This window comes from Medicago sativa, chromosome 4, assembly GCF_051527215.1.
Source record: "Medicago sativa cultivar Bolivia chromosome 4, Bolivia_mono, whole genome shotgun sequence".
NCBI classification, from domain to species: Eukaryota; Viridiplantae; Streptophyta; class Magnoliopsida; order Fabales; family Fabaceae; genus Medicago; species Medicago sativa.
The window spans coordinates 9,822,386-9,839,898 of NC_140752.1; the positions used below are offsets into that span (position 1 = coordinate 9,822,386).

At 33.6% G+C, this 17,513-nt stretch overlaps 1 protein-coding gene across 1 annotated transcript; it reads left to right on the forward strand.

Annotated features, from left to right (window-relative positions):
• The first annotated feature begins 8,861 nt into the window (after positions 1-8,861).
• Positions 8,862-11,740, forward strand: LOC146926146 (mitochondrial arginine transporter BAC2-like). Its single transcript, XM_085758533.1, has 2 exons — positions 8,862-9,586; positions 10,892-11,740. Exons 1-2 carry the CDS (start codon positions 9,350-9,352, stop codon positions 11,567-11,569), a joined length of 915 nt encoding a protein of 304 aa, XP_085614659.1. The 5' UTR covers positions 8,862-9,349; the 3' UTR covers positions 11,570-11,740.
• The last annotated feature ends 5,773 nt before the right edge of the window (positions 11,741-17,513 follow it).

Sequence of the window (17,513 nt, forward strand, 5' to 3'; positions counted from 1 at the left end):
CTGACAGAATTGATTCTGAGAGAATTGATTTATGTTTGGATACAATTATGTAGAATTGATTAAACAAAATGATTTATGTTTGGATGCAATTATGTAGAATTGCTTTTGAATGTATAATTACTAAAATAGACATAGCTAAAGGAGAATTGATAAAGAATGAGAATTGATAAAGGGCAATAAAGTAAAATAACGTGTTGTAATAATAAAATATACAAACCTATACACGTTGTTCAAGGAGAATTGATTCTAGAAAAGCTAGAAGCTAGGATTTGTAGCTTCATGGAGAATTGCTTTTGGAGGACAAAAGCAATTCTGAAAAGCTGAACCAAACACGTTGTTTTTGGCTAGAATTGCTTTTGGCACTGTAGAGAATTGATTTTGGGCTAGAATTGCTTCTCAGAAGCCAAACCAAACAGGCCCACATTATGTTTTAATTCTCTATCTTCATTTTTCTCTCTCCATTGTTTTTGACCAATGAAAAGTGAGAAAAAAGAAGTTGTCACAAAAGTTGTCCTAAATGGTTGTTCAAATATCATTATTCTGAAGACATTTACACGAGAAACTAGTACATGTTCAAACATGAATTGATCCAAAATAAATTTGTAAATTGATCTAAAAAATAAAAAACTAGATCTTATTGAATGCATTTGAATGTCATTTTGTGAAATAAGTCACATCATTTCGAATTAGTTTTTCGAAACTAAAATAGTAAATCAAATCAAACAACATAAGTAAATTTTAATAATTATTTATTTTTAGAGAAATGTTAACCGGTGCCCCCGGGGCACTGGTTAAGGGTCAAATATAGTAGGATTTGCATTGAGAGATGTGTAATCAGTGCATTAAAAGCTGAAAAAATATGTTTTTTATTTAAAATTTCCTCTTTTGGCTTCCTTAACCAGTGCCCCAGGGGCACTGGTTAACATGACCCTTATTTTTGTATTGGTATAATATATTGCATTAATCATGGAAGAGGACATGGATAAGATAATAAAGACTCTTTTGCCATTTAACCAAAGGTTTAAGTTTAAATTTAGCTTCAATGCAGTATTGTTAAATATTTTGAGGGAGAGATTTGTCACTCATTACTATCCTATTTGACTGACTTTTGGAATTAGTTTTTACAATTGCGCACAAAAGTACTTGATTCACAACCAAAAAAAAAATTGTGTTAATGTATTAATTGTTGGTCTTTAATTTTTTATAACAATAATTATTAGTTTAATTTAATCAATATTTTTACTTTCAAAAATAATTTTCTTAAAAAAAAATTGCAAACATAATTTATCTATTTCCCCTCGCTACCGACTCATATCTCCTTGATTCTCTTTTCTGTTATCATTTTTGCCTTGCTTTCTTTTTGTTACAAACACAAAGAGCAAGCACCAAGGCTGCTCTTATCTTTTCACCTTGGGTTTGGATGTGCTCAAAGAACACATCCAAGAGCGAGCACCAAGATGCATGCTTTTTGCAGATATATATAATCCTACTTAGGAAGTTAAAAGAAGAATTGGATGGGAGGTTGGAGACTTCGAGACAAACTTTAGAAACATGGTTTTCGTTTGACTAGAATCAAGACAAAGTATATGAAATGCAATTTTAGATAGGAGCGAAGCTTTTCTAGCGTATAGGTGAAATTGAAGGTCATATCATACCATAAGTTACACAATTTAAATATTTTGGGTCTATAGTACAAAAAAGAAGAATGAGAGCAAAACAAAGGTCTCATTTAAGACACAGTTACAAGTGACAAAACAGTGATACCATCACCGAGACAATGGAAAAATCACTTCAAAGAGAAATTGGTTGTATTGAGTTTGTGGATAATAACCCTTGCGTTTGATAACTCAATTTGGCACGGTTTGCGTGAGACTTGGAAGAATGCCTTATTTGTGAAGTGTTTAGATAAATCAGTTGGAATATAATACTATAAGGGACAAGTTACACAAATTATGGAAACTTTCTGCAAGTTTCCAAATCATGGACAATGGTACTGGTTAATATATGGTCAAGTTTGATCATGCAACCCATAGCGAGAAAGTCATGAAGAAGGCCATTGGATGATGTTCGATCATTATCTTTTTGCTAATGAGTGCTAACAAGAATTTACATCACTTACTGCCAAAATAGAGAAAAGTTTGGATCCGCTTTATGACTCTCAATATATTTTACTATGATGATAGTCTCTTGATGGCTTTTGCTTCTGCTGTAGGGCGACCTATCAAGGTTGATGCCAATACTTAGGATGTTAATAGATGAAGTTATGCTTGTGTTTGTGTGGAAGTGGACCTAACTAAGCCGGCTGTGGGCAAGGTGTGGACGAGGAGTCATTGGTACAAGGTTGAATTTGAAGGGATCCGTAGGATTTGTACAACATGTGGTTGTTATGGTCATCTATCAAGAGATTTACAACATCAGCCTCCAGTCAAAAAAGTTACGATGTATGACGTTAATAAGAATTCAACCAATAACCTTGAAAGTGTTCCATCGTTGCCTAGGGTTTCTAGAGAGCTTTCACACCAGGACCGAAGAGAATCTCCCATCATTAATGACGCGATTCAGGGGGCAAAAAACGATGATAACTCATATGGCGATTGGTTAATCGTTAAGAGGAAACCACAAATGAGTTGTCAATACAGGGTCTGAAAGATTTGAATTGAGATGTAGTTCTTATACCTCCAAAGGACTTGTCACATAAGTATGTAGAATCCAACAATGCATTGTTCTCATATGTTTTGGAAACTCAAGTATTGTTTTCAAGACCATTTTCCTTCACCAAAACCCTTCAAAATTCTTCACATATCCAACGGCATAATTTTGTTTGTGGAAACATATGTTTGTGTGATAGTTACATTTTCTTCACATCTTATCTTATATTTTTAAAAGGTATTTGTTACTGGTTAAAAAAAGAGCTGCTATAGTTAAAATCTCTAGCTGTGTTTCATGTATGTAGGAATAACCGAATAAGCAGTCCCTGCTCCCTACTGGTTTTAATGTCCCAACTATTCAATTCCTTTGTCCAGTTTTTTTTTGTTCTTACTTTTCTTAAAATGATGAAATTATTGGAAATGTATCTTTTGTATGATTTATTTGAGATGATTCATCTGTGATCAGTTTGAGTGTTGATACTTGATAGTTAACCACTAGGTTAGAAAAATCAAAAGCTATTATTTCTGCATTAGATAAATCTAGTTCAAGAATAGAGCTTATTAACCGAATATGTTTATCCATGCAAGCTTCACTTAAACTCATATCAATACAAAGTCTTCCACTTTCTAATGTCGAACACGGTATATACAGACAGTGATCTATGTTCTGTTTCAGCAGTCCTTAAGGTTTTTCAATGTGTCAGTCACTTGAAACATTCTATTTCGATATACGCGAGTTCTGATTTATTCACATATATCTCAAACACAAAGAAGCATGAATAAACATTGAAGCTTCTCACTGATAGTTGCAAGTTAGCAACTAGTTGGTTGAAGAGTTCCAAGTTCTTTGACAAGGAAGTTACTGGTCAATGCCGAGAGATTAAATGCTAATAACAGGCTAGACAAGTGCAAACTGTATATGTTGAAACTCAAGGAACGAATGGTTGCTGAAGTTTGAAGACTTTGGATTTAGCTACCTTAAGTTTTCAATAATTGAGAATGATCGAGGATGCACATGGAATAGAAAATTTGATAGACAAATGGGGAAACCATTTTGAGTTGGTTGTTAAGATACTTCTAGACGTGGAGTAGAAGCTATGTACTATTCTATCAAACTTCTCAGTGAGTGATGAGGATAAACAGGGGCGGACCTGGACTCACAATATCAGTGTGGCAAAAAAAATTCCCGTAAGAACCAAGTGGATGTTGTTACTCACCTCTAAGTAGCAGATTAATTAAGAATATAATTTGAAATATAAGATTCTAGCAACTTGTTATGTGAATCATGGAATACTTACTAGGTAGAATCCTAGTCCATGAAATTAAAAATATATATACATTTATCCCAAGTGATGACATCAATTTGATATCTTCATCTCAAAGAAAAATCATTCAGACTTTAAAGGAAGTGTGCAAGTGCTTGTGAGGATGTGAAAGAAGAAGAAAACGTGGGCTAGCTGATAGGAATAAAAAAAAGAAAACTGATGAGCTGGGCTGTTGGTGGGTGCAGTGATATAAAAAAAAAATATTGGGCCTGAGCTGGTGTGGCTATTGCCACACCCTGCCCTGCTCAGGTCCGCCCCTGAGGATAAACCACATCTGAATAAAGTTTTAGTTGGAGAAATGAAGTATATGAAGAGGGTCTTTTTTTGGGGCACTTCTAGGGTAGTAAGGAAACTAATTTTTTTGGAAAAATTATTTTGTTTAGCCAATAGTATAACTGTTGATGTCATGTCATGTCAAGTCAGCTAGTGTGATGCTGGTGGATCACTCTAAAACTGAATTTTACCTTATTACAAATCAGTCCTTATACAAAATATTAATCCCTTTGGAGTGAAAGGGAGTGAAAGAATGATAAGATTTTGGATTGAAAGGAATTGATGAAGATGAACATATTCAAACTAATGAAGATGAAAGTGATTTGAAAGTTACGATTTTGATGATGAAAACATGAAGGAGATGAAAAGCTCAGAGATGAATGAAATGAACTGACGAAGATGAACAATTTTGATACAAAAGTTTTACGACTACAAAATAAAATAATAATAATAAAAATGTTTAATTTTGATTTAATCATGGACACAGTTGCAATAAGTAAAGATATAATAACACACCTTACGGACAAATGTACAATACACCATATAATCTGACGTGGCATGGATTAAATGATTGGTCATAGGGTTAACTTCACCAGAGAAGTCATTCTAATGACTTCACCATAGAATTTTCCATTTTTTTGACGCAAATATATAGTATAATTATTAAGAATGTTGCGAAAACTTGAATGATTGGTCAAAAGCCAAAAAAAAAAAGGATGTCATGGGAAAAGTTGTCAATGCATAAAATATATGGTCATATGGGTTTCGAGGACCTTTCGACTTTCAATTTGACAATGCTTGGCAAGCAAGGGTGAACATTTCAAACAAAGTCGTAGTCTCTTATTTTCTGCATTTTTAAAGCCATATACTTTCCTTATAAAAGCTCTCTTATGACCAGCTTGAGCTATAACCGTAGCTATGTCTGGCGTAGTATTCTTCGTGCATGGTTTATTGTCGTGGTGGATCACAGATTCACGGTGGTGTATCGGTCTAGGTACCTCTATTCCTATTGTTGATGAGCCTTGGTTGTTGAATGGTGAATGCATTGATGACAATATCACATGTGCACATTTTGTTCATGATTTTACAGTAGATAATTTTATGGATAATAATTCCAAAAGTTGGAATATTGATATTGTCAGGCAGGTGTTTAGTGCGGACATAGCGTCTACTATTCTTACTACACCGTTAATTAATTAGGAAGTTATTAGTGAGCAGTTGATTTGGAAAGCAAAGAAAAACGGCTTGTACTCTGGAAGAAGTGCGTACAAGTCATGTGTTGACAATTTAGTTGACATGTCTCACTTACAGCGTCCGAGCTTCTGGTAAGGTATTCGGCGTTTGAAAATTTCCCCAAAGGTAAAGAATCTTGTTTAGCGGATGTGTATGAGTTGTTTGCCGAGTCGAGTTCGTCTTCAGCACAAAGGGGTTCAGTGTCCATCGAAGTGCGTCAGTTGTAACTCTAATCATGACGACGTTGCACATGTTATTTTTGAATGTTCTTTTGCGGTACAAGTGTAACAAATGGTTGACCTTTGAAATGAGGTAAATAATGTTTTCCTTGTCAAAAACTCGGCTATAGATCCAATCTTTTCCTTGTTTCCTTGTTGCAAAATTTATATCAGGAACATGTTCAACGTATGTGAGCCACATGTTGGAGAATATGGAAGAATCAGAACCTTAAACTTTGGAAGAATGATAATGAACTATGTGCCAACGTTGTCGATAGAGCCGTCAACTAATAGAAGATTGGCAGTCTGCTAATACCGATCAAAGTGCGAACAACCATCAACAAGTTCTTCCGACTTCGTCGCACATAAAGATTTCTTTGTCATTGAGCTCCGCTTCATATGCAGCTTATAATGTGTGATAGCAACGTCCTCTACAAGGTAGACTTAAAAGCAACATTGATGCTTCTTTTTCACAATCTTGGAATCGTACAAGTATTGATATATGTGTGCGAGATGTCGATGATGATGGAGTTTTTTGTTTTGACCAAAACTATGAGTCTTTCTCCTCTATGTCTTGTCTGTCTCAGTAGGTGAAGATTTGAGTTTGTTTTATGCTCTAGAATGGTTATGTGACATGTAGATGGATAATGTCAGCTTTGTGGTGGATTTCAAAACAACTAATGATGCTTTTCATTCTCACATGTCTGATGTCTTAGAATTTGGTCATATCATTTCAAAGTGCAAACGACTCTTTCATTCTCGGTTTACAAACTCTCAAGTGGAGTTCAATCAACGACAACAAATGAGGTAACTTTTGTTCTAATCGAAGAAGTCGCATTATTAGCTAGTCACGCCATTTATTTTAATATCCCTGTTTGTATTAACGGCATTATTATGCTATACAAAACAACTTTCTTTAAAAAAAAAAAATTAAATTTTCGAATTAATGTATTCAAACATATCATTTTATTTTCAATTTTCTTGGAACTAAAATTAATAAGAATAAAAAAAATATCCTCACCATTTTGGTGCACCTATTGTAAATTCATTGAATCTTGTATCCAGATCCAAGTCCTAATGGCACAAGTTTGCAATTGTAGTTGCTAGTTGGCATGGATGGAGATGATGTCACTCTGTCCAACAAACATGTAACTTTCAACCTTTTTCCTTAAACAAGTTAAAAATCTACCAACATGCACAAACAAACAAAAATTTCTGCAAAACACTGATGCTCCTCCAATCCTCAAACTTTCTTTTTTCATTTTCTTTGAATAATTATTACATCACAAACCGCACTGAGTTCCCACACTCACTGTTACACGTCTCTTGTTTACGTGGGAAAATGAAACGGTTAAACCAATTTTCATTGGATGCAACACAGCAATTTCAAAATATTGGTGAACACTAGGCTGGAACCAAACTCCATTGGGACAACCATGATTGAGAGCCCATTCCACATGTTCACCATGTATTGGTAACGTGATTTAATTGATTGGTTATTCATTGTCCTTTTCTTTGGGAACATATTATCTGTATATACCTCAATCTTTAGGCAATTTTTAATATTGACCGTCCAATCTCAAAGAGTGTTCAAGATTAAAAAATATTGCGTAATGAAATTTATATAATTATTGTGATCATTTTTAGTATAATCTTTCTTTTTTTCTTGGCTAAAATCAATAGAGAGAAATAGGGAGAGAGATCAGAGAGGGGAAAATCAAACCAATAATCTTGCTTACAAGTATCCCAACACACTCTTTAAGTATTTCAAATTAAAAATTATTTGTAGAAAATCAAATATTTCAATTTTCAATATATATACTTCCTCCGCTCATTGTTGTAAGCAAATAACTATTCTCTCCGATCCTATTTATAAAAGAAAATTAGATCAACAAAAATTGATGTATCTGGACTGGATTTTTAACCAAATACATTAACTTTTGTTGACCAAATATTCTCCTATAAAAAGGACCGGAGGGAGTACTTTTTAGATTCATTGAATGAATGATGTATTTGATCTATAATATAGACCACATACATCACTATTGTAAGCAAAAAAACTATGTATTTTTTAGATTCATTGAATAAATGATGTATTTGGTCTATAATATATACCACATACATCAACTATTCAATGAATCATAAAAGTGATATTTTGTTTATATAGTGACCGGAGGGAGTATTAAATACAGACATTTTCATAAAAACTTACCATTTATGGTTCTTAAAGAGTTTCATTGGATACTCATTAGCATTTTCCAAAACAAAATGAGAGTATAAGAGAGTTGTGGAAAAGCTCTTTCAAAATTATTGTACAAATATAATTTCTCTAAAAAAACCTTTCGTAAAATTATACTGTCTCCGGTCACTATTATAAGCAAAAATCAACTTTTAGGTTCATTCATTAAATGGTGTATTTGGTCTATATTATTGATCAAATACATCATTTAATGAATGAACCTAAAAAGTTGATTTTTGTTTATAATAGTAACTGGAGGGAGTTGTTTTTTGCTTACAATAGTTATGTATGTGGTCTATATTGTTTGAATATTCGTAAAATTAAATTTTAAAAATATAATATGACAAATTAGTAATACTTTGACATAAAGACCTCATTTCCTCCTTGATTTATGTTTAAACTTTGCACTCAACAAAATTTGATTAATTTTTTTAAGTTTTGAGTTATTTGTTTTTATTTGAAAATTTTTCACTTTAGATTAAAAGAGTTTGATCTATTAGTAAAAAGACAAATTGAGTCCGAAGACTTGGACTTTGAATTTTGTTAGTGTCATTGTTGAAAGGTCAATATAAATACTCCTTCCCTTCCATCCCTAGTTATAAGACTACTCACAAATCCTTAAATATAAGATTCACTACAAATGACTAGATATATTTCCATCATTTATGTATCATTGACTACATTTATATGCAAAACATTGGTGAACATTGATTATATAAATCAAGGGTCTTGTTAACCAGTGCCCCGGGGCACTGGTTAAGGAAGCAAATATAGTAATATTTGCCTTGAAAGCTGTGTAATCAATGCATTAAAAGATTAAAAAGTATCTTTTTTGACTTTCACTTTCTTCTTTTAGCTTCCTTAACCAGTGCCTCGGGGGCACTCGATAACATTTTCCATAAATCAATGATGGTTATTAACGACCAAGATTGTCCATTGCATGTAAATACGTTTTTTCTCTCACAACATGTAATTCCGTCCCTTCTCCTTAACACATCAAATATAGCAAACAAAATAGCCACCGGTGCCTTTTGTTGTTGCCTTTATATAACCAAAAGCTGAGATTGTGATTCAAACTATTTTTTTTCCTTTCCTTTTTCACTCCAAAGCATTAGATAGAAAAAAAAAATCCTTATTTTGACATGAAGAATTCATGTATATAGAAACGTAAAGGAATTGTCTTCTGTTTTGGGTTTGTCAAATTAAGGAAATAGTTTCAATCTTTAGATAGAAAAAAAAAAATTAAAGGAAAATCATTTTTTATATATTCTATTTGGAAGATTTGTAAAGTGCCCATTATTGAAATCTCCATAAAGGTACAACTTTTGTAGATATTATTATTAGTGATAACATTGTTTGGAAATCACAAAATCAAAAGGGTGATTTTTTTTGAGGAATGAGAGTAAGGATAGAATGGATTTCTGGCCAGAGTTTCTTGCAAGTAGTTCAGGTAGAGAATTTGTGGCTGGTGGATTTGGAGGCACTGCTGGTATAATTTCTGGTTATCCTTTGGATACTCTTAGAATCAGACAACAAAGTGGTGGCCAAAATGGTTCTGCTTTTAACATCCTTAGACAAATGTTGTCTAAAGAAGGTTTTTGTTCTTTGTACCGTGGCATGGGTGCACCATTAGCATCAGTTACTTTTCAGGTAATTTTTTTCTCTTTTTTGTATGTTAGATGATATAAAACTATATGATAGCGCTCATAGCACTTAATCGATGGTATGATTTATCATTTATGGACGTTGATAAGATCCTTCGATCCGGCATAAATCATCAATTGGGTTTATGTCATTTTACTCTTTCTTGTTGTCTTTTGAGTTTAGATGCATCATCATCACAAATTGCAGTATAGGATTCATGTGAATAGGATAATATTAATTTTTTAGATATGGTTTTTGTTATGTGTATCTTATCAACATGATGTTGCATGTGTGGATTATGTCACAAAACATCCTTTGCCATCTTTGGATTCTTGATGTTCTTTGAATCTCTGATGAGAGAAAGATGAGAAGAAAAGAAAAAAGTGGCTGATATGATAGGAATCGGTTGTGATTTTGGGGAATAAATTATTCTTAATTATTGCTTTTTTTAATTGGAATATACTCATTGATAAGAATGCTTAATTCCTTTTATTAATTTTATATTTGTGTAAACTCATATTGGCTTTGTCTTTTGATTTGTTTAGATAAAGGATTAGGATCAGATTAAGATTAGGATCAGTGACTTGCTGACACCTTTTTCCAACTCAAGCAATATTAAATATTTTCACATGAGCCAGGTGAGGTGGATCTGAATCCCCTACTATGGTATGGATACAGTAAGATTAGAGAGAGAAAAAACTGTACGACTGTTACATGGGCCTGTGTGATGTGAATGTGATTCAATGTTGATGAGATCATTCATAAAATTCATAAAATGTTGATCACTTGTGATTATGACATTAAAATTGTGTCTAGCCAGCAAAGAATATTTATAATTACCTAGGATGTACATTCAATTAGATGATGCATCAAAATATATTTTGTTCACCCACCTACCAATACAATGACATGAACAGTGCTTTTGTATATTCTGGGTATGGTTGAGAACAAACATAACTACATAATAAAGTTCAAAATTGACATATCAACTTATCTACATATGAAGTTTGTGGGTGCCACTGGGTTATGTATAGCCATAAGGCATTCAAAGGCTATTGCAACAATCAAAGAAATGGTCTTTGAATCAATCATTTGATGTCAATGTTCTGTTGTGTAAAGATATAACCACGAAAATTGTCTAAATATTTGGATATTGCAACCACATAGCTCAATTCTATTTCATTTTTTGAATCTATCATTGTTTTATTTTGTTCTTACTTACTCCATATTATTCCTTCATATGAGATGTTAAAGTGAAACTAAAGTTCATTGGCTATCATTATGAATCGTTTTTTGGTTTTTCGGTGGCAGAATGCTGTGGTTTTTCAAACATATGCAGTTCTCTCAAGGGCATTTGACCCATCTGATTCTGCTAAAGATCCTCCATCCTACAAGAGTGTTGCATTAGGTGGAATGGGCACAGGAGGTCTTCAAAGTTTATTGCTTTCACCAGTGGAGTTGATCAAAATTCGACTTCAGCTGCAAAACACAAACCAGTCAAAAGAATCTGGAACAACTCCTGTAAAAGTAGCTAAAAACATATGGAGAAAAGAGGGTTTGCGCGGCATATATCGAGGACTTGGCATCACTATAATGAGGGATATACCTTCTCATGGTTTTTACTTCTGGACATATGAATACATGAGGGAAAAATTGCATCCAGGTTGTAGAAAAAGTGGTCAAGAAAGTTTGAATACTATGTTGGTGTCTGGAGGATTAGCGGGGGTAGCGAGCTGGGTTTGTTGCTACCCTTTTGATGTTGTGAAGACGAGACTACAAGCTCAAACGCCTTCTGCTATAAAATACAAAGGCGTCTATGATTGCATCACGAAAAGCGTTAGAGAAGAAGGATACCCTGTGTTGTGGCGCGGTTTAGGAACTGCGGTTGCCAGAGCATTTGTTGTGAATGGTGCTGTATTTGCTGCTTATGAGATTACACTGAGGTTCCTGTTTAACAATGAAAACGTTCAAATGCAGGAAACAATTTAGAATGGCAGGTTCACTCAAAACAATCAAAATTCAGCTGTTATATTCATTATAAAACATTTTATATTCATACAAATACAATTGCCAAACATTTGATCTCCATCTTCTATTAGTTTACTGTGAAACTTATGTATATATTGGAAAGGGTCAATAGAACAACAATTGTATTGTCAATCATCAACTTCAATTTAACAAAACTCACATAAAGGAACCTTTTTGTTCTTTATTTCACACACAAAGAAACCAACTCAGCAATTTAAAGCAACCAAATCCAAGACAAAGGCCAATTTAACAATGAAAACATTCAAATGCAGGAACAATTTAATTAGGACAAAAGGTGCACTCAAAACAATCAAAATTCAGTTGTTACATCAAAGCATCAATCAAATAATTACCTGCTTCGGATGAAATCAATTTTGAGGATTATACATTTTTTAGACTCCTCAAAACTGATTTCAACTGAAGTGGACTGTGCGTTGCCTTTGGATGAATCCATGTTTTGCGGTTTAGAGACCCTCTAAAATCACTTTTGTTACGTCATATTTTGTTATTGTTGTAGAATAACATACAAGAGTGACATAAACCAAAGGTAGCTAAGAAAGCCAGACATTTTCATCACCACATGGTCTCCCAATCCTATTCATATTTTCATCACCAAATTGTTTCCCAATCCTTTCCAAAGTCTAAACAATGATTGTTTCGGTCAGAGTTTGAATTTGGATTCTCTTGAACAAGCTTATAACTTATTTTATGAACTTATAGCTTATTTTTCAGACGATAATTCAAATAGCATTTGACCTTATAACTTATCACTTTTTCTTCCATTTTTATCCTTATCATTTTAATCAAAACTCATGTTTACTCTTTATAATTTAAAACAAAAAGGTTGATACTGTTAAGTTCGGCACCACTTGTTTCTATGTGCAAGAGAGTTTGAGATTGAATGCAGGGCCAAACATGTAATTTTTGGTATTTTGAGCCAATTAAAATAATAGTTCATCCTTTTAATCATATTATTTGAATGTTTCATCCGTCTATAGTGGGAGCTTGAATAAATAACTTGGGGTTTAAAAAATAAGATAAAAATATTTAAGTTGCAAATTTATAAAAAAATAAAATCTTTGATATGCTACGCCTACATGTACAATTGGTCAAAATAAAAAAATAAATCAGTGCATAGCATAAAATAAATCTAAGAAAAATCACAACAAACGCCACAAGATAACACCACAAAATATTTTTATCAAAACTGACAAAATCGTAGTCTTAATAAACAAGTAAACTTTTATTTTTGTTGATATAGAATGATTTAAAAAAAAAAGTAACTTAAACCCCGCTAAGAAACTAAACATTGCGTCCCCGTGAGCTTTAACTCAGTCGATAGGAATATCGCATATTATTTGCAGGGACATTGCCAAAAAAAAAAAAACTAATCATTGCGATATCTATTTGAGTTTTGATAACTGAACACAAAATATCAAACACAATACAGACACCGTATAGTATAAAATACGGTATATGATACTTTTTTTTCTCTTTATTTTTTCCCCTCTTTCTCTCTCCTCCCTCGCACACGACTTCTTTCTCTCTCACTCTCCCATCAGCAACTTTCACTTTCTCCGACCACCGGAGACCGCTGTCGTTCAGCCTCACAGCTTTTTTTATGTTCACAACAACACCACCATCCCTCTCCTTCTCCGATCCACTCGGATCACATACCACCACCTTAACTTTCTTCTCGAATCACATCACCATCACCGGATCTCACACACCACCACCACCTCAGCCTTCTTCTCCGATCATAGCACCACCGCCATCACCATCCTTCTCCTTCTCAGATTCACTCAGATCTCATACACCACCACACACTTGTATCGCCGCCTTGCCTTGTTGCCCCACCGCCGTTTCAGTTGCTTTCTCCGTCGTCGAAATTTGACTTTGAAAGAACCAGCTTGAGAGAGAGAGAGAGAGAGAGAGAGAGAGAGGGGACAGTGAGTTTGAGAGATAAGAAGGAACGTGACAGGTTCCATGAGGTTTTGGAACTTACAAATTTGCAAAAAATTTGTCATTGGTGTCTAATTTGTGTCAAAAATTGTGTGTTTGTTTATCATTTCTCTATTTAATTTAATATTGTGAATTGATTCACAACTTGTTTAAATCAATTCCTTAAAAAAAAGACTTGTTTGAATCAATTATCAAGAGAAGCATTCCAGATATCTATCAGACATTCAGTGAATGCATGCTTTATTAATTACAGAAAGGGTTAATATGTCTTTACCCCCTGTAATTTAGGCGAGTTCCGGTTTACCTCCTGTAAAAAAAAAAAGTTTAGATTTCAACTCTGTATTTTAAGATTCTTTCGTTTTAGACCCTGAGGCCATCTGACTGGACAAAATGTTGACATGGCATGCTGAGTGATGCGCTGATTGTGCATATCTGATTATGTGGCATGCTGGCTGTATAATTAATTTTGTTTTTTATTTTTTTTCTAAGGACACGTGTGGCATCTTGCCAATTTTTTTTAAATAAAAAATGAAAAAAATAATATCAATGAAGTTATATTAATTTAAAAAATTTGAAAATTAATTTTTGAAAATAAAAAAATCGTAAAAAACATTATATTTTCAACAAAAAAACCGAATTTTCTAAAAAAAAATTAAAAATTCTGTAATTTAATTTTTAAATTAAAAAAACAATTTAGAAAAACAAATTTGAAAAACAAATTTGAAACAAATAAAAAGTTCAGGAAAAAAATTCAGGAGTTTTTTTATACCACGAAAAATATTTTCCAAAATTTTTATTTTTTGTATGAAAATGAAAATCAAACTTTTTAATTTCGAAAGAAAAATTTGAACTTTTTCGAATGAAAATTAAACTTGAATTTATTTTATGGTTGAAAGTGATGCTGCTTTTGTCTTCAATTATCATTTTTATCCTCTTAAATAAAAGAAATAAAAGATTTGTTCGTTAGTTATCCCATGTGATGACCTATACCATATTGCACTTGAAAATACGTGGTACTAATAATAATCCAAGCGCATAATAACTCTTAATCTTTCAATTTTTTAGCAAGCATTTCCTCATATTGATTATTGACAACATTTTTAAGATTTTGGAGTTAAACTTTCGGATTTAACCTCTCTTTCGTTCTCACTCACGCTCCCAAACCTCTCTCTCTCTCCCACTCCCAAACCTCTCTCTGATTCTCCAAAATGCCAAACCCAAAAATTCAACCTGAAGGTGGCGGTTCCGGTTTTCCAACAATAAGAGATGTCATCCGTCAGCCGGAGGATGGTGGTGGACATTGGAAAAAAAAATAATAGGAATTCTTGGTTTATTCTTGAGGAAGATATTGGGTGTTTTTGCTGTGTTTGCCTATACGGACAAAGAAAAGTGAATAGAAAACATGAGAGGCCAGCTTAGTGTCGTAGCAACGGTCGTTGCTACCGTTTCATTTCAGAGTTTGACAAACCCCATTGGCAGGTGTCGCGTCATTTTTCGGAGATCAAAGCTATTTGATTAGCTTTTGACTCACTAATTATTTCACGACTGAACATTTAATTTATTTAAGAAAAAGGGGAAAAAAGTTCAAACTACCCCATATTTGAAAGATTTAGGGTTCAGGGGTTAGTTACATAAAGGGAAGGTATTAGCACCCTTTGTGGTTGTTTGCATTAAATTAAATTTACAACTAACGGAGCAAATAAAAACGTAGGCACTTTGTGGTGACGTTGGATCACCACAAAGACCATTAACGTAAACTATAAAGCATAAAAATAAAGCATACGCACACGCACACACGCACGCACACACGCGCACGCACACACACACTTTTTATTTATTCTTTACAACTTAGGAAAGGGTTTTGAGTCAAGAGATTGATCAAAACCACTTAGTTAATCTGTCGTGAAGCTAGGTTAATTTCTTTGAGAGAGAAGAGAGCCAAATTACTCACAATGAGCAGTAGAGGATTCGAAAGACTAGATCATTTGTTTTAATCCAATTATCAAACCATTTTATTTATTTTGTATTACTTTTATACAACCAAATCCAACCGCCTAGGGCAACCCTATAAATTTACAACATCCTTTATTTTAACGAACTTGCTAAGTAGAAATTAACAACGGTCCTCATGGATTCGATCTTTATTACTACTTCGATAGTTTTTGGTACACTTGTCAAATATCTATCACTACTACTACTCATCATCATCATCATCATCATAAAAACTAGGGCTGGACAGCAGACGATTTCGGGCGGTTTTCGGGCTCAAACTTCTAAACCGTTCAAACCGTCGGTGTCAATATTGCTGTCTGTTCCCGTCCGTCGGAGTCTACGGTTTTTGCAGTTGGCGGTTCAATGGTTTTAGCGGGTGGTTGGTCGGCCATCGTCGGTTGTGGATAAAAAAAACTTAAAAAAGAAAGAGAGAAGGGAACAACAAAAAACAGAAGTGAACAAACACCAGCAAAAATCTTGAAACCAAACAACCAGGGCGTGAACCAGAGAAGTGAAATGACAAAAAAAAGAAGAATCATGTGTAAACAAAATAAGAGAAAAAAGAAGGAGGAGGAGGAGAAGAAAAACAAGATAGCTCAGATATATTTCAAACAAAGATCTCCAACAAAGAAAAAGAAAAGGAAAAAACCTTAAAATCATGAAGAAGAAGAACGTTGTTGCTGTTTGGGACTTCAAAGAAAGTAATAAATGGAAATAATTTGATTTGTCTTATTGAGATATGTTATTTAAGTTTTTAATAAATAATAAACCAATGTAAAGAACAAAATAGTTGTAGCCCATTAGCCTAATAGTCAACATAATAAAAGAATTTATGCGCATTCAGTATACCATTGAAAGTTGAAACTGCAAAAGCAATCAGTGGTGGTCAGGCCTAATATTAATTCAATAATTTATTATTGAAAATTTCAAACATACAACATTCTCGGCGCGGGGTGCGGGTACCGCTTGGTTTAAAACTTGAAACCGCCCCCGACCGGTTTAACCCACCCTTAACCGAATCAAAAAACCCGCCGAACCACCGAACCCGGTTTGACCCACCCGTTGGCCTTTTTTACCTTGCGGGCCGGCCGATTTTGGACGGGTCGGCCCATTTTGTCCAGCCATAATAAAAACTACACCCCCCACCTCTGTTTTCATTTCTTCTATTCCCACTACTATATATCACATTTCATTTTACCCTTCTCCAAAGATTATCATGTGTGTTGTTTATTTGTTCTGAGCTTGATGTATCTCAATTTGCTTGTTCTACTGGCTTTAGAGATGCATCATGTCTCGGGGCTAAAAAAACATCATACATCTCTTTAATTATTTGTCTCCAAGTTTCTAATATTTTGTAAATTCATTTTGATGAATATGATTCTTGCCTTTGACTCAGTTTTCTATATTTCTCTTTTTTTTAGGGATTTTATATTTTTTGTTTCTTGTTAACTACTCTCCCTCACGATATTTCTACAAATTCTTATCTCGTATACCTTATCATGAATTTAAGAAGAATAAGTTTCTAAACTAATTTAAATCTCGGGTTGTAACGTTTTCGCTAATTACCATTTATGTTATCTTAGTTACTTCTTGATTTGGCCAGGTTTGCACCAATATCAGGTATGTCACCTCCCTAAGTACCGTTATTTCAGGGTGATTCCCCAAGAGAAATAAAGTTTTACGGATAGTAAAAATTATATAGGATTCCCAAAATAAATGAATAAAAACTTTTATTTAAAATATCCAACAAATAAAATAGTGGTTCATCTTAGAACCCTAACCTAACAAGATTTAGTTACTCATGGTTGTCGCGTCATTTTTCGGACGGTCGAATGCCATTTTAATCGGCTTTCGACCCTCTTTTGATTTTCACGACTGAACATTTAATTCTTTTCAAAAGAAAGTGGAAAAAGGTTCAAATACCACATTTTTAGGGATTAAGGGTTCGGGG

Coding starts and splice junctions, on each gene's coding strand:
- LOC146926146 (XM_085758533.1), top strand. CDS start 9,350: ATGGATTTCTGGCCAGAGTTTCTTGCAAGTAGTTCAGGTAGAGAATTT. Junction 9,587..10,891: donor TAGCATCAGTTACTTTTCAG/GTAATTTTTTTC, acceptor TTTCGGTGGCAG/AATGCTGTGGTTTTTCAAAC.